The 18,718-nt window shown below is 36.9% G+C and overlaps 1 protein-coding gene across 7 annotated transcripts in view; it reads right to left on the bottom strand.

Annotated features, from left to right (window-relative positions):
• Positions 1 to 18,718, bottom strand: part of LRRC49 (leucine rich repeat containing 49) — a 156,193-nt gene that overhangs the window by 40,757 nt on the left and 96,718 nt on the right. For all 7 annotated transcript variants that reach the window (XM_045059088.1, XM_023255098.2, XM_045059087.1 and 4 more), the window contains one exon: positions 14,721 to 14,890. In XM_045059088.1, coding sequence (XP_044915023.1) covers positions 14,721 to 14,890 — 170 coding nt within the window. The remainder of the gene's footprint in view (positions 1 to 14,720; positions 14,891 to 18,718) is intronic.

The following is an 18,718-nucleotide window of genomic DNA, read 5'->3' on the forward strand; positions in this document are numbered from 1 at the left end:
GCAGACTCAGCAAAACAGCAATATGGTTACAAAAGAAAGGAGAAGTAATTTCCAACTTATATAGGTCTCACGTGGGCATTCTGTAAAAAAACAAATGGCAACTTTTCTGTGCTACATAAAGGTTCATCCTTGTCAACAGAAAATGTAGCACCTGTTAAACAGGTCATAGAATATCTAACCCACTTCAGTTATTATCTGAATGAGCCTTGAACTTAGCCTCAAACTCTGGCCAATGTAGAGTAGAGGAATCTGTTCTTTGGGGAACAGGTTTTTTTTATGATGTGCATAAAAAATGACTTGGAAAATTTGCTAAAAATGCTTACACATTGGGGATTGTTCTTCCAGCTTTCCTTGTATGCTTGGCAGGCATGTCCACATCTTTAGTCATGCATACATACATACATACATACATATTACTTCACTTGTTCATTCATTCATTCATTTATTCATCAAACATTTACTGAAAGCCCACTATATATAGGGCACTGTGCTAAGGATTTGGGCATAGGCAACTAACTCATCTGTATTGATAAAAACAGTCAGTATAGAGATCATGGACATGTGTTGAATATATCAAAACTTTCCTCGCTTTCATTGGCCTCTAGTCCCAGAAATAGAACTGCTCTAATCATACTCTGGAATTAATTTAATAAACACATGAAATATAATTTCTAAAATTAGAAATATAATTTCTAATTTCTAAACCTCAACTTCTCATTAAACAGGTTTATTTGCCAAGCTTACTATATGTCAGGTATTATGATAGGCACTGGGGATACAAAGATCAATTAAGATGTACTTGCCCTTACCATATATGAAAGACCCACAGCTAAAATCATCCTCAAGGGAAAAAACTAAGAGCTTTCCCCCTAAGGTCAGGAGCACAACAGGGATATCCACTCTCACCACCATGGTTCAACATAGTACTAGAAGTCCTAGCCTCAGCAATCAGACAATAAAAAGAAATAAAAGACATCCACACTTGCAAGGAGGAAGGCAAACTTTCACTCATCCCAGTGACATGATACTCTACATGGAAAACACAAAAGACTCCACCAAAAAACTGCTAGAGCTGATACATGAATTCAGCAAAGTCACAGGATATAAAATCCATGTACAGAAATCAGTTGCATTTCTACACACCAATAAATAAGCAGCAGAAAGAGAAATCAAGGAACTGATCCCATTTACAATTAAACCAAAAACCATAAGATACCTAGGAATAAACCTAACCAAAGAGGTAAAAGATCTGTACACTGAAAATTATAGATAGCTTATGACAGAAATTAAAGATGACACAAACAAATGGAGAAACATTCCATGCTTATGGATTAGAAGAACAAATATTATTAAGATGTCTATACAGCCCAAAGCAATCTACACATTCAATGCAACCCCTGTCAAAATTACACCAGCATTCTTCATCACAGAGCTAGAACAAACAATTCTAAAACTTGTATGGAACCAGAAAAAGACCATGAATAGCCAAGTAATGTTGAAAAGGAAAACCAAAGCAGGAGGCATCACAATCCCAGACTTCAAGCTATATTACAAAGCTGTAAGCATCAAGACAGTATGGTACCAGCACAAAAACAGACACAAAAATCAATGCAACAGAACAGAGAACCCAGAAATGGACCCACAAATGTATGGCCAACTAATCTTTGACAAAGCAGGAAAGAATATCAAATGGAAAAAAAGACAGTCTCTTCAGCAAATGGTGCTGGAAAAACTGGACAGCAACATGCAGAAAAATGAAACTGGACCACTTCTTCCACAATACATAAAAATAAATTCAAAACGGATGACAGACCTAAATGTGAGACAGGAAACTATCGAAATCATACAGGAGAAAACAGGCAGCAACCTCTTTAAACTCAGCTGCAGCAACTTCTTACTAGACATGTCTCCAGAGGCAAGAGAAACAAAAGCAAAAAATGAACTATTGGGACCTCATCAAAATAGAAAGCTTCTGCACAGTGAAGGAAACAATCAACAAAACTAAAAGGCAACCAACAGCATGGATGAAGGTATTTGCAAAAGGCATATCGGATAAAGGGTTAGCATTCAAAATCTATGAAGAACATATCAAACTCAACACCCAAAAAGCAAATAACCAGGGAAGAAATGAGCAGAAGACACGAATAGACACTTTTCCAAAGAAGACATCCAGAAGGCCAACCGACACATGAAAAGAGGCTCAACATCACTCATCATCAGAGAAATACAAATCAAAACTACAATGAGGTATCACCTCACACCTGTCAGAATGGCTAAAATGAACAACTCAAGAAACAACAGATGTTGGTGAGGATGCAGAGAAAGGGGAACACTTTTGCACTGTTGGTGGAAATGAAAACTGGTGCAGCTTCTCTGGAAAACAGTATGGAGGTTCATCAAAAAATTAAAAATAGAATTACCCTATGACCCAGCAATTATACTACTATGTATTTATCCTAAGGATACAAAAATGCTGACTTGAAAGGTACAATGCACCCCAATGTTTATAGCATTGTTATCAATAATAGGCAAACCATGGAAAGAGCCAAATGTCCATCGACTGGTGAATGGAAAAAGAAGATGTATACATATATACAATGAAATATTAGTCAGCAATCAAAAAGAATGAAATCTTGCCATTTGCAACAACATGGATGGAACTAGAGTGTATTATGCTAAGTAAAATAAGTCAGTCAGAGAAAGACAAATATCATATGATTTCACTCATATGTGGAATTTAAGAAACAAAACAGATGAACATAGGGGAAGGGAAGGAAAAATAAGATAAAAACAGGGAAGCAAACCGTAAGAAACTCTTAAGTACAGAGAAAAAAGTGAGGGTTGCTGGTGGGGTGCTGGGTTAAATGGGTGATGGACATTAAGGAGCGTACTTGTTGGGATGAGCACGGTGTGTTATATGTAAGTAATGAATCACCGAATTCTATTCCTGAAATCAATATTACACTATATGTTAACTAACTTGGATTTAAATTTTAAAAAGTGAAAGAAGAAAAAGAGAAGACAAAAATCATGATTTCACTAATATGTGGAATTTAAGAAACACGACAAACATAGGGAAGGAAAAATAAGATAAAAACAGAGAGGGAAAGGGGCACCTGGGTGGGTCAGTCGGTTAAGCATCCAACTTTGGCTTAGGTCATGATCTCACAGTTTGTGAGCTCAAGGGCTGCATTGGGCTCTGTGCTGACAGCTCTGAGTCTGCTTCAGATTCTGTGTCCCCCTCTCTCTCTGCCCCTCCCCTGCTTGTGCTCTGTCTCTATCTCTCAAAAATAAATAAATGCTAAAAAAATTAGAAAAAAAAAAACAGAGACGGAGACAAACCATAAGAGACTCTTAAATACAGAGAACACACTGAGGGTTTCTGGAGGGGAGGCTGGTGCGGGATGGGCTCAATGGGTGATGGGCATTAAGGAGGGCACTTGTGGGGATGAGCACTGGGTGTTATACGGCAGTGATGAATCACTGGGTTCTACTCCTGAAACCAACACTACACTGTATGTTAGCTAACTTGAGTTTAAACAAATAAAATTTTTAAAAAGACTAAGAAAAAAAAAGACCTATTAGTCTTTAAAGAGCTCCCAATATGAATGGTGGGTAAAGAACAAGACAAATATATACATTAATTGTAATACAATGTACTTATTTTCATATAATGAGTATTTAAAAGATATGCTATGAGAATACAGAAGAAGGAATTCTTCTAGTAGGGAGAAGTCAGTTTTCAAAAGAAGGTAACATCTGAACGGGTCCTTGAAAGATGAATAGTAGAATTTCACCAGAAATAGAAGGAGGGAGCACACACAGGTAAGAAAAACTAAATGAAGAAAGGCATAGAAGCCTAATTATATATAACATATTCAGGTAAGAAATTTTGATATGGCTACAACACTGAAACATATTGGAGTCATAGCTGAAGATGAATCTGAAAAGTCAGATTTTATCCTACAGAGGTTGAGGAGCAGAAAAAGTAATAAAATAGCAAAACAGAAAGGTCATAGGACCATATTCAATGCATATTTTTGAGCCCCTCCAATGTGACACGTATGGAGCTAGGTGCTGGTGCCACAAAGACGAGCAAGACATTTCTCGATCCTCAAGGATCGACCTCAGACCAGTAAGTTGGTCAACCTTGTGGAAGATGTAGCAGAGAGAGGCTGAATGGAGGGAGAATAGTAGGAAAACCAGTGCAATAGTGTTGACTAGATCATAGAAGGGCATAACAAAAAGGAGGGCATGGTGCCCTGGAAATGGAATTGGCAAGAAGGCCAGACAGACCTTAGTTCAAATCCTAGGTCTGCCACTGGCAAACAGATGATTTGGGGGGCAGGTTATCTAGTTTCTTTGTAGTTGCAGTTCCTAATGTGTAAATGGTGATTACAATACATGTTTTTTCAAAGTTGTCAGAGACTAGAAATATTCTGAATCCTATCTAATGCTTAGTTCAATACATTATAGTGATTATTATTAATAAGAGAACATAGATGTAACAGATGTTTAGGAGAAAATAAAAGTAGAACTTAGTGACTGATTACAGGGAATAAAGGAGAAGAATGAATAAATGTGACTCAAATTTTTAGAGTAAATGACTGGATCAAGTGGGCTAGTGTTCTACCCCTGTCTAGTCTAAATTAGCACTCTGAGAAGTGTGGCATTTTTCTGCGAAGGATCCATGTTTTAAAATTTGTTTTCCCATGAAGCCCAATACATTTCCATGTGTATTTCCCCCCTCAAATATTATTTATGGAACAGCAGGCAGTCTGCCATCAAATAGGAATTCTCTTCAAGACCTTCACACTCACGTGGTTAATTACATGTACAAATGCTTATTTAATCAACTTGATCTTTCTATGAGTCAGAAAAGGCATATTCAATGCCTTCTTGATTAGTATAGGACTCTAAGAAACGAGAGTGTAATTAACTTAATGCAATAAAGTAATGAGTCCCTAAAAGCCAGGCTAAATAAAGAATATACTCTTAAATGCCTGAATGGGCAAAAAAGGGCAATATTTCAGAGGATTACGGAGTTTTTTGGTTTGTTTAAAAAAATCTTTAGGCTTTCTATAACAGGCTAGAACAGAAAGACTTAAAATATTTCGGAAGATTCTTTTCCCAATGAAAAAGTGGTGCTGATTCCTATAATAATGTATTTTATGAATTTCTATTACAACATTCATAGGTGTAGAAATTCATTTTATGCATTATATTTTATTATGGTAGTGTTGGCTAAAGTACCACAGTGTTCATAGACAGGAAATGACCAAAAATAAACCAGCTTCACTGTATGCATCCAATGTAAGCAAAGAAAACATTACACCAAGTACTTTCCCATTTCTGGCACGGAAAAGAAACCTGCAATATGTCATTTTACTATAGAGCTGTCCCAAGTACAGTGAAACAGTGAAATCATTAATGGGATATACCAAAGTTTTACAGAATTTCTTCTCTTTATGTGCCTGTAATTTTTTCATGGATACTTGTTTCCAGGCATTTAGTTACACACCCATAAGCCAAAGGTCACAGAAACTCTAACACAAGAATTAGCCACTTTTCTGGCATTATGAAATACTAAAGACTATAAATGGGATTGTTAAAAATGGAAAAACTTATGTAGCATTAAAAAACAAATTGGAACCCTAAGGAAGGGACTCTCTGACCCTCTAGCCTTCTACCGTCAGAAAGAGCCAGGCTTATATCATTCCAGAAAGATGAAATTAAATTATATTTTTAAAGACTTACAGAGAATATAGTAACACAACTTCTAAAATTTAAAACATTTTACTGTGTACTTTCAGATAAACCAGCACAAAGACTGGACACATGTGTTTGAAATCTCGCTCTAAAAGCCCATTAAAGCAGTTGAACTGGTGTAAACCCACAACAAGTACAATAGTTGGGGGACAATCTGCTGTAGGAAGTTTCAGAAAACTTCTGGAAACTGTAAAGAATGTTGAGTGATGAAGAAAAACAAAAAAGTCATTGCTTCGAATACGTACAAACTGGAGACAAGAACAAAGATGTAGGCCAAACGGCTCAGAAGGCTCTGGAAAGGAAAGAACAGTAGATATGATAGAAGATGGGTGTAGAAGTAAGACTGAAGATCTGTAAAAGGATCCTACCACCTACTTCTCTCACTGCCTATAAAACAGTCAGGCTGAGCGGCATCACAGATGAGTGGGAAAAGGAAAGAATTCTCATTAAATAGGAGTTGGCCAATTGGCTATTCCCATATGGGAAAAACAAACAAATCAGACCTCTGTCTCAAACTTAAAAATCAATTCCAAGTGTAATAAACACTAAAATACGAAGGGCCAAATTTTCAGCTTTAGGAAGACAAAATGGGAGAATATTTATATAATCTCAGTGTAGTAAAGGATATTTTTCCTTAAACACAATCCAAATGGCGAAACCACAAAAGAAAAGATATATAAATTGGTATCTTCCAAAATACAAATGTTGTTTAAAGGCAAAGACATATCTGAGATTGCTTGGGGGGAAGCAAAGAGTGAAAAGAAGGCCCAGGACCAAAATCTGAGTAACTCTACCATCTACAGGTTGAGAGGACAGAAGTACTTGAGGATATTAGAAAGACACATAGGCTAGAAAAGGCTACTAGTAATACGATGTAAAATAATAAATTGTAAACAATGGTCCAAAAGGAAATATTAAGACTGAATTAGGTCCGGAAGATAGCAGGCTTCAAGAAGAATAAATTCTACTCACTAGATAAGTGAGAAGTTCAAAGAAATTTGAATGTAGTAAAGGCAGCACAAATTTCTTCATTTAGTAAACAATAATAAATAAATGAATGAATAAATGAATAAATGAATAAATAAATAAATAAATAAATAAATAAATAAATAAAAGACAGAAAATCAGAAACTTCAGATAAAAACAAACTATGTATGGGGCGCCTGGGTGGCTCAGTCAGTTAAGCGTCCGACTTCGGCTCAGGTCATGATCTCGCGGTCCGTGACTTCGAGCCCTGCGTCGGGCTCTGTGCTGACCGCTCGGAGCCTGGAGCCCGTTTCAGATTCTGTGTCTCCCTCTCTCTCTGCCCCTCCCCCATTCATGCTCTGTCTTTCTCTGTCTCAAAAATAAATAAACGTCAAAAAAAAAAATAAAAAAAAACTATGTAAGAAGGCATGGCTCAAATGTGAGGCAAACTAGAGTGTGGCATGGCTCTGAACACATTTTGAAGTGTGATGAAGCGGGGGACTATTTGCATTTGATGCTAAGATTATTTTCCTTGAATGGTTTAGGAAGCAGAAAATGAGATTTACAGTACACTACTTAATGCTCAAGTAAAAAATAGTTACATAATCGCAGAAATGTAAACACTGCTTACTAGTTTTCAATCTTTTTTATTGAAATTTTTAATTGTTTATTTATTTTTGAGGGAGGGGGAGAGAGAGAGACAGACAGACAGACAGTGGGGGGATGGGCAGAGAGAGAGAGGGAGAGACAGAATCCAAAGCAGGCTCCAGGACCTGAGCTGTCAGCACAGAGCCCCATGCAGGGTTTGAACTCACAAGCTGTGAGATCATGACCTGAGTCAAAGTCGGATGCTTAACCACCTGAGCCACCCAGGTGCCCCTACTAGTGTTCAATCTTTAGAAGCTACCAATTGACAATGTTGTGGTTATAGAACAGACACAAATAATTTTAATAACAAAATGTAAAAGCATAGCTCATAGTATATAGCAAAATTGTGGTTCCCAAACGAGAGAAAATGGTAGAATAGGGAACTCCAAAACTGCATTCCTCCACAAAAGTAACAAATATGCTAGCGAAAACTTTCAGAATCAACTCTTTCAGAACTCTGGAATCTAAAAGAAAAAAACATTACAACCACCAGGGAAATGCATACTGAAGAAGAAACATGCCGAATTTCAGTATGAGAGTTCTGTGCATTTTAACTTACACCGTTAACATCCCCTACTCCCTAGCTCAGTTGTGGTTTGAAGACGGCAGCCCATATTCTTTGTGCAGGTTGCTGGTACTAGAAAAAGTAACCCATGCCTTACTCTCAAAGAGCTGTGGTCATGCGTTTGACATGTCTGGTGGGTCCCAGCTAAATAGCCCACCTTTGTTTCACGTGCCTCAGAGTTTCCCCTGGGCACAGGTGGCTTCGTGCGTGGCATTTGTCAAAAGCATTTAATGCAAAAATGTTTTAGGTGTTGCCCTGTGGGACAAAAAAATAGAGCAAAAACCTTAAGACAAAAAGAGGCTGGGGAAGAAGATAGTTGGGGGATTGAGGGCTTTGTTAAGTTCTTGTGCTTTTCAGGGAATGAGAAGACCCTAAACAATCATCTCCAATTGTTAAAAGAAAAAGACAAAGGAAGAATCTCGAAATAGCAAGAGAGAAATGACTAAGTGACTGGTCCTGTTCAAGGGACCCTCAGGGACCCTCAATAAGATTAACAGCCAGTTTCCCATCAGAAGCCATGGAGGGCAGAAGGCAATGGGATGACATATTTAAAGTGCTGAAAGAAAAAGCTTTCAACCAAGAATTCTATATCCAGAAAAACTGCACTTGAAATGAAGAGAGAAATTATGACATTCTCAGATAAAAGCTGTGCTTACTGCTAGTACACTTGCCCTACAAAAAAAAGCTAAGGTAGCCACTTAGATTGAAATAAAAGGACACTAGGTAGTTACTCAAAGCCAAATAAAGAATATCAGGAAAGGTAATTACATAGGTAAATATAAAAGCCAGTATAACTGTATTTTCAACTGGTACCTCTTCTTTTCCTCTATATGATTTAATAGACAAATGCATAAAATAATAATTATAAATCTATGTTAACGTGCACATAGTACATAAAGATGAAATTTGTGATAATAAGAACATACACAGAGTGAAGCCATATAGGAGCAAAATTTTTATCTATTATTGCAACTATACTGGTATTAATGCAACCTAAACTGTTATTATTTATGATATTAATTGTAATCCCCAGGGTAACAACTGAGAAAACAGCTAAGAAATATATACAGTAAAAGGAGTGAGAAGGGAATCACAATGGCACACTAAAAATCACTTGAACACACAAAAAAAGTAGTGGAAGAATTGAGGAACAAAAAAGATATATAAAGAAATCAGAGAGCAAAATGATAGAATTAAGTGCTTTCTTATGAGGACTTGATAGATTAAATTCTCCACATAAAAGGAGGTTTTTAGCAGAACGAATTAAAAAAATAAGATTTAACTATAGGCAGTCAACAAGCTTAAAAGACACAAGTAGACTGAAATTGGAAGGATGGAAAAAGATATTCCATGCAAATGATAACCAAAAGAGAGCTAGAGTGGCTGCTAATACCAGACAAAATAGACATCATGTCAAAAAGTGTTACAAGAGATATAGGAAGACATTTTACATCGATAAGAAGGTCAATCCATCAGGAAGGTGGAACAGTTATAAATATAGTGCATTTAACATCCCAAATATATAAAGCAAAAACTGACAGAATTGAAGGGAGAGATAGATCTGCAATAATAGTTGGAGATTTTAATATCCTACTTTCAATAATAGATAGAATAGGCAGAAAAATCAATAAGGAAATAGAAGACTTCAAGAACACTATAAATCAACTAGATCTAACATACATAGAAGACTTTATCCAAAAACATTAGACTGTACATTCTTCTCTAGTGTGCATGGAACATTCTTCAGAATAGACTATATGTTACATCACAAAACAAATCTCACATAAAACATCTTTTCTGAAAACAATGGAATAAAACTGGAAACCAGTAACAGAAACCTGGAACATTCACAAATTTATGGAAATTAAAACACTTTTAAACAATGGGTCAATGAAGAAATCACAAGGGAAATAAGAAAAGTATAGCTCATAGAAAGTTGCAGTGGACAAAAGTGGGAGAAGTAAAAAGAAGGGTAGACTCATCTTGCACAATGCAAACTTGAGAGCTACTGTCTATAGCAGATGGAACAAAAAATAGAGGTTTAATTATAGTAAATTACAAAAGTTTTCAATAAAAAAACTCTAGGTATATAGTGTTGGGGGGTAACAAGTGAGTGAGCTGAATCCTTGTCTATTATGGCCAAAAGTCTATCTAAAATTTTTTTAACGTTTATGTTTGAAAGAAAGAGAGAGAGAGAGAGCAGGGGAGGGGCAGAGAGAGAGGGAAAGAACAGAATCAGAAGCAGGCTCCAGGCTCTGAGCTGTCAGCAGAGAGCCCAATATGGGGCTCAAACTCATGAACCGTGAGATCATGACCTAAGCCAAAGCCGGACGCTTAATCAACTGAGCCACCCAGGCGCCCCACAAAAGTCTATCTAAACTTTGTAAATCGAGAAAGCATAATATACATTTAGAGATTTGGTAGAAAAGGAGTTAGCAAGGTATTATTTAAAACAAAACACAAACAAAAACAGCAGCCACACAGGTAAAAGGAAAATCAGGTGAATGTGCTATCAGGAAAGTGAATGCAAAGGGCCCTTCAAGATGAAGAGTGTCAACTATGTCAAATGGTGTGGAGAGCTCAAGTATGAAACAAAGACTTCAATTTCAAACAGTCAGTCTGGATACTCTGGTTAAGAGCTCCTGGTGTAGGGGTGCCTGGGTGGCTCAGTTGGTTAAGTGTCCGACTCAATTTCAGCTCAGGCCATGATCTCAGGATTTGTGAGATTGAGCCCCATGTCGGGCTCCGTGCTGACAGTGTGCTGGGATTCTCTCTCTCCTCTCTCTCTGCTGTCCCCCCCCCCCCACCTTGTGCATGCTCTCTCTGTCTCTCTCTCAAAATAAATAAACAAACTTTAAAAAAAGCCTCTGGTATATACATATACAAGGTATAATCAGCTTTCAGAAATATTTCTATCTTGCAGATGCAAGAGATTTTACATGAATCACACAACTGCCAACTAAATGGAAGAAATTATCATTAACCATTGTAGAAGTTACAAGTAATTTTACGTTAAAGTTTCACCAATAATTCACTATGTTCAGAGTTTTACTTTTCTGACTTCAAATATCATCGGTGTCTCCTTGACTTCACAGTGTTTAAGTTCTTAAAAGGATCAGACCGAGAAAATGGTGTCTCCATGGCACTTTGAACTTACATCAGTAAAACACAAATCTTTTGCCAGAAATCGTGGATCCCTTTCCAATGATTCATTACTGCTCTCCACATCCTCTCCACTGAACCCATACATCACTTTTCCCATCTCTCCCAAACTCTTCCTTTGTACTTCTTGCTTAAAAGGCCTCTCTGACTTTGTGGAACTTTTAATAAAAATTCTGAAACTCTTGGCAGTAAGTATAAGGCATAACAATTTTCACTAACAGATACTTCCTCTTTCTCTTGGAACTCATCGCTTGTTTTTGAGGCCATAAAAGTGAAGACTCTATACTTTTAAATGATTTTAGAGGATCACAGAACGTTTGGCCATAAGCTGCCTAAAAAGTTCAAAGCGTTGGGAAAATCATATTAGCAGTCTGGGATTCACCTGTCAGAGATAGTTTTGCGAGGTAAAAGAGCAAGTTAATAAACAAAGACATTTCTGCACTCGCTGTAGCCGCCAACACCAATAAAACAGGAATAGTGAATGGTTTAACAAGAGCATAGGATGCATGACTCAGACTGGAGGGAGATAAGGCTGATCACTGCTGAATGCATTGACCCCTTGCTCCATATCTAGTTCTACCATCAACTGCAATATGTTCAATAACAGCTTCAACTGATCTCCCTCTGGTGACCTTCACTTCTCTTCTCCAACGACCCACGCCATGGCCACAACAGTGGCCTCCAAATTGCTCTGAATGTTGTCATTACTTAGATATGTCCTGCCTTTAAAATCTTCAACTTCAACATCTTAACCCTGACCATAAACTCCCACTATCTGAGCTCACTATTAACCCTCTTACTTCCTAGGCTTCTCATCTTCAACTTCATTTAGACTTCTGGTCTCAGAAATACTAAATTTTCTCCTAATCTGTAGGCAACCTTCTATTTTTTAATTCTTTAAAAGTCTAGCCCAGACCATATGACCCATCATTTTTCCTTTTATCATTATACTTGAATTTTTTATTGTTTACCTTTGATCCTTTATCTCCTTATTCTTTATCAAACACATAGCTTCTCTACTGTTATACCTACCTACTCTGTGCTCCTGGAATACTCATTCAACAATTCTGACTATAGTTGCTACAATTTCATAGTCTCTAAGCTCATTTAGTTCTTCAGAATTTTCCTTCAATCTTTCAACACTTCCCTAATTAGCTCCCTCTGGATACCAAACAAGACCTGGAAAAATGGAGATATACCATGCTTTTTAAAGTGATGATTTATTATCTTAAGAATGTCAATACCTCTGAAATTAATACCTTAAATGTCATTTGAATATGATTTTTAACGTTTCTGTTTAGATGAATAATTTTTCACTGAAGTATACTCAACATACAATGTTAGTCATAGATTAAATGATTTTAAAGTTCATATGGAAGAACAAGTGTGGGAGAATTAAAACTCTGAATAGTGAAAGATTTCCCCTACATAGATATTAAAATGTACCAAAAAACTACTATCATCAAAATAGTTATGATTATTAACACAGATAAACAGATAAGTGAAATGGAATAGGAAGTTCAGAAATATTTCCAAATATTTACAGGAACTTAATGTAAGAGGCAAATGGCATTCTCATTAAAAAAGAGAATACCTTAATTAAGCAATGCTATGATCAATTAACCAATTGAAATAAAATCAGGTTAGACTCTCACCTAACACTACATATGAAAATAAAGTTGATGTAGAAAGAACTAACTTCTAAACCTTATTAAAATTTTCGAATATAATGTGTAAGATTATTTGGATAAACTTGGATCTAGGAAACCATCTTAAGGAAGATAGGAAAAAAAAATTTTTTTAAAAAGAGCCATCAGAAATAAACTGACTTGTGTAGTGTATGTCATAAATCTAAAGTTTTAACTTTATAAAATGTTATAGTTCTGACCAAGTAAAAGAATATTACATAAAGCTCTAGGGCAATATAAGAAGGATATATATTTGTTTTATAAATTGTTTTATAAATTGTTTTATAAAATCGCTATTCTTATTGCTTTATTTTGCTAGCTGAAAGGGCTGAGAGGCTCTGCATGTGGATATGATACCCACGTGAGCTAAAGTAAGTACACGGATCCATATAAATTAATCCTATAACTAACATTTTTGAAGTATATTTGTCTAAATATATGTCACACTCTTTAACTCCGGAAAACTTCCAAAATGTTAGTCTAATGCCTCTTAAATTATTTTCTTCATGGCATTCTTTGTGTATGAAAAAGTTTATAGAATATGACCTGAAAACTCAAAAGAAAAGCTACATCACGTTCAGTTTGAAGTGTGCTTCGTAATTTGGTTAAGGTCATTAGGTAATAGAGCTTCATCAAATGAAATGAAATTGGTATGCATTCTATCTTTGACTTTTAGGCTTTATTTTTAAGTTACATATAATATATTTTTAAAATTATAAATAAACTATACACATAAATATGCTTTATATCCCTCACATTTACTTGATTCCAATATACTTTCTTAAGAGGAAGAGAAATATGTAAAATCTACATAATGTACTCAGATTTGCTCACAAACCAGGGGATATGTAATTATGTGGCACCTATGTCACAGAAGAAAAGAGGCTGTAAGACACTGGGATAGATCGATATTATAGAACACAACTGGAGTAATTATTCAGATTTTATGCCAAAATTGCTTAATACTATTAGTTAGGAGTAAGGTCTTGTGCTGGCTGCTGGGTCAAGACCATCAGCAATCGGAATCAGGATTCTTTTCCTCTTCAAGTTATACTCTAGTAGGGAAGACAGGAAACAACTAATTACCCACTAGTTATTTAATCATGGTTATGTAAGTGCTGAGAAGGGGGGAGTGCACAGTACTGAGAGAGATAAGAGGCGTATCTGATCTAGTCTAGTCTCCAGGGGGTAGTTAGGGAAGGCTTTCCGGGGACGTGAGGTTTAACTTTAAAACTGGCAGGCTGGCATTAGCCAGGGCAGGGGGAGGGAAGCAGGGCAGGGAAGTAGTGGCAGGGGACAACACAGCTGTTTGTAGCAGCAAGGCTCTGAGATGGGAAGTAACCGCTCTGAAAGGCCCTGACGCACGGTCAAATTAGTGTCCGATGGTGAGGGATGAAATAGGTTAGGTGGGTAGAGGGCCTCCTAGGCTACATTAAGTAATCTGGGGTTTCTTTCCCATGAAAAATAGGAAAGCACTGAAGAGTGTGTGTGTGTGTGTGTGTGTGTGTGTGTTTTAATTAGGGGTCAGTTTATATTTTCAGTATTTCTACCTTCACTTTTAAATTTAAACTTCTAGGGGCACCTGCGTGGCTCAGTCGGCTGAGCGTCCGACTTCGGCTCAGGTCATGATCTCACGGTTCTGGGTTCGAGCCCCGCGTTGGGCTCTGTGCTGACAGCTCGGAACCTGGAGCCTGCCTTGGATTCTGTCCCCCTCTCTCTCTGCCCCTCCCCAGCTCACGCTCTGTCTCTCTCTGTCTCTCAAAAATAAATAAATGTAAAAATAAATAAATTTAAATTTCTAATCTTAGTAGGCTTTCTTAAGATAACTATTTTTAAATAGTTATATGTGAAATAGTTCCCCATTTCTGCTCCAAACTCAGTTCCCCAAAGACACTAGTACCTGGAAAGAATACCATTCATACCCTGTTTCCTCTGGAAATGCAGAGACGACGGCGCTTCCATGGAGCTGAGAGGGGTCCTGAGAAGGAGAGTCAGAAACTTTTGTATCTTGATTTGTAGCAATGTTGGGTGTTCGATGCTGTTGCAAGTCCCACTTTCGAGCTACGTTGTTAATTGTTAACCTTTTCTTCTCCTATGAAGAAGTTTATTGTGACAAGAATTATATAAAGCAATTTTTGCAGCAGGCGAGTATCCCTGAAGCAAGTTGTCTGTACTACTTATCACACTTTTTAAAGGAGTCTTACTCCTTATACGTAGCTGCAAATAGGCTCCTAAAAGTACGGCGGCCTTATTTACCCTGTGCATTCAAACATCTCAACCGTGGTCTGTCATCCTTAAAGAGAAAAAATTACACACAAACAATAATTACTCCCATTGGAGATACGAAAATTAGCTATCTGAAAGTTTAATTTGGCAGAAGTTTTTATACTTGTTATCTGAGATTTTAATTGGACAGAAATTTATATGCCTCTGTGTTTCAACGTAGTGAGAAGAAAACTAATAATATTTTAATTTTCCTACCTAATAATTCAGACTACTACGATGCAATAATCTTGGTTGAGAGGTGGGGAGAAGAAGGGGGGATTGGTCAATGTTCCAAGCTTCACAGCATGAATTACAATGTCTGAAAATGAAGAAGTACATAAAGACCACTAAAAGAAATTGTACTAGGTTGAAATATTTCTAGGTAACTAGTACCATCCCAGAGGAATAGGAAAGAAGTAATTCAGTATCTGCAATGGATGTCTTAGTAGAGTGGTTTTCGTACTTTACCTAGCGTGCCTCAAACCACCTGGAGAACTTCTTAACCCACCAACTGCGGGTTCTCACGCCTTTCGGATTTAGCGTGTTTGAGGTGGGGCTTGAGAATTTGCATTTCTAAAAGCTCCCAGCTGTTGTTAAGGCTACTGGTCCCGAAGGAAAATGTGCCAGGCTGCAATGTTTCTACTCAGCTTGTATTAAGTTGATAAAGAAAATAATCACTACTCTGGTAAAGTCTCCATTATCAAAAGTTAACATTTTTAAATGGCATGTCGATATGGTCAGAGTGCTACAAGTAGACACTTCCCCTTTCCTCTTTACTGACAGCACGCTCATCCAGTCAGCTGTGTGATACTGACTTCTCACCTGCTGCCTCTGGAGTTGGTGAGGGCTGTTAGGAAGATTCTTTGCCCATTTCCTCAGGGAATATGTACATGCAGAATAATACATTTTTGGTTCCATCTCTTTGCCTATATTTGGAGATCTAAAATTTTAGCATGGAAAAATGGCACTGGGTAGGAATGAAAACTGATAACAAAGCTTAATTAAAACTAAACTTTTTAGAAGTTCTGTGTTTAAAAATGTTTTTAGCATGGGTTCTCTGTTGCATGGCATTTCAAGTGTGTCTATATCGTTAAATGGGTTATGCTTAATATGTGTATACTTCTGAGACTTTGGGGCATTTTATGTGTATCCCCCTTGTCTAAAGCAAGTAGGAATCTGCTATTCTACTGTCAAAAAAATTTTTTTTCCAAATCTATATTAACAGCATCCTACCCTAAGGAATTCTATTTCAGTTATTCATGGATAACTGATACAACCCAATTCTTAATCTAAGTAGTGTCATTTTTACTCAGTATCAAGCTACTCTGAAAGAGCCAGGGGCAGTGAGTTAATAATGGCAGATGGCTGTCACGCTGGCTCCATGCATTTGGTTTCCTGGCTGACTGGTAGTTGGTGGAAAGAAATATTCTTAATGAGGCAGATACAGCTATGTTTAGAAAAGAGATACACAATATCTTTATACCACTGAGTATGTTAACAAATTTATAAGATACCCTGAAAATACAAACACTTTCCTATACCTACCCCAAAGTTAAAGTTCCTTTATTTGGATCATTGAAATTAGATCAACACCAGGTTGACTAAGAGAATGGATGACTAAGAGTACTGGGGCCAGGAAGAGGAAGACATATTTTAAAACAGGAGTGCAGTCTGGGGTCAGGTGGAGGTCACTGGCTGGCCAGGGGGCCACATAAGGGCTCTAGGTATCTGGTGCAAGAGAAAAAACAAGAGAAAGGCCAGAGATTCTGCAAGGCAGAAGAGGGGGTCCCCAAGGAAAATCTTCTGCTTGAAGATCATGGATGCATTTGGCATATCAGTTATAGACATGTCTCTACAGCTAGACAGCAATACATTGCCAAGTCCGTGTTAAGGTGGCAATTATTTTAGAAGATTCCAAATTTCAGCTTTTGTCACTTGAGTCTATTCTTCATAATCCAAGCAATTCCACACCAGTATATCCTGTAACCATCACTTCCATTTATTTCCAAGGTTGCAAAGAAAACAGAAAGATAGAAAAGCAACAAGGCAGAAGATACGTGTCAATGAACTCTTCTGGTCCCTTCATAACCACCCACCCACTTTTCTTAACGATCAATAGGTGTTGTCGCATAAACAACAGCCAGCAAATGCTGAGGGTCTTTGGTACTGTGATCTCAAATCTGAGCTAGGGCTAGAATCCAGATCTCTGGATTTCCCATGCTTTTCTCCTAATTAAAAAATTTTAAAGCTAAATAACTCTCATAATTAAAGGGTCCTATTTAGTGACTTCAAGCGAAGCATTCTTTTTTTTTTTAAGTTTTTATAAAAATTTCCCAAACATGTAAAAACCACATTGGCTAAATATTTAATGGCACATTTCCAAAAATGCCGACAGTGGAAAGCATCTGAATTGGGTATATAAGAAAAACATTTTAGTGCAAAGGTGGAGTCAAGTGCAATTTGTTGCCTCAACTTGTAAGTTGTAAGGCTCAACGTACAATGGTGCCTTTAAAAGCTAAATCGCCAATGGAGCTTCTTTGTTTTTCTTCCTTTCCATGCTCCAGTGCTCAAACAAAAATCTACTTTTGGTCCGAGAGCTTTATTTATTTACTTATGTATTTTTATTCATTTATTCATTCATTCACTTATGTATCTGAAAGCAGCAGCTGTACAATAGGAAATATAGTTGATCCTTGAGCAACATAGGGGTTGGGTTAGGAGAGCTGACAATCTGCATAGAACTTTGGACTCCTCAAAAACGTAACTACTAAGAGCCTACTGTTGGCTGGAAACCTTCCTGATAACATAACGTAACATAAACAGTTGATTAACAGATACTCTGTATGTTATATGTGTTATATAGTGTATTCATATAATAAAGTAACTTAGAGAAAATAAAATGTTATTAAGAAAATCATAAGGAATAGAAAATCCATTTACAGTACTGTATTGTATTTTTTGAAAAAAATACATGTAATAAGTGCACATGTGTGGTTCAAACTCATATTGTTCAAGAATCAACTCTGCTACTTTTTGTAAATGAACTATTCCAAAAGTTTACCAATAGTATCATCTGGCAATGGTAAATCTTGCTCCTACACATTGAAAAAATATTGCCTACAACTATATTTCCTATAAACCAAAGTGTCTTTTTGGCCCCCTTAGTCAATAGTTAAGACTAATATCCTATTGGCTAAAATCAGTATGACAGAGATGTCAAGAGAGGGCTTAGGTACATCTAATTAATGGGATGAGGGGAAACATAAAAGTTGGGGAGGCGTCAGGAGGTTAGAAACAACAGCAAGTGAGAAAATTGTAGCACAACGGGTAAGAGTTCTAAACACTTTTGAAGTAGTAGCTTGAGCCAAGAGGGTTGGGACCAAGTTGGTTTTCTTTTTTGTGAATTTCGGAGTAGTTTTCATAGAGTACATATTGATTCAAGTATACCCCTTGATCGTTTTTGACAAATGCATACACCTGTGTAACCATACCCCTATCGAGACACACATTTCCATCGCCCCAATAAGTTCCCTTGTTTCCTAAGTTTATTTTGTACAACTTTGTATCCCTACTAGTCATTTTTTGAATTCTAAACGGCAGTTTCATTTTTAAAAAGAAAAGCACCCACATTAGACAAGACTGAGTAATGATAACC

This window comes from Felis catus, chromosome B3, assembly GCF_018350175.1.
Source record: "Felis catus isolate Fca126 chromosome B3, F.catus_Fca126_mat1.0, whole genome shotgun sequence".
NCBI classification, from domain to species: domain Eukaryota; kingdom Metazoa; phylum Chordata; class Mammalia; order Carnivora; family Felidae; genus Felis; species Felis catus.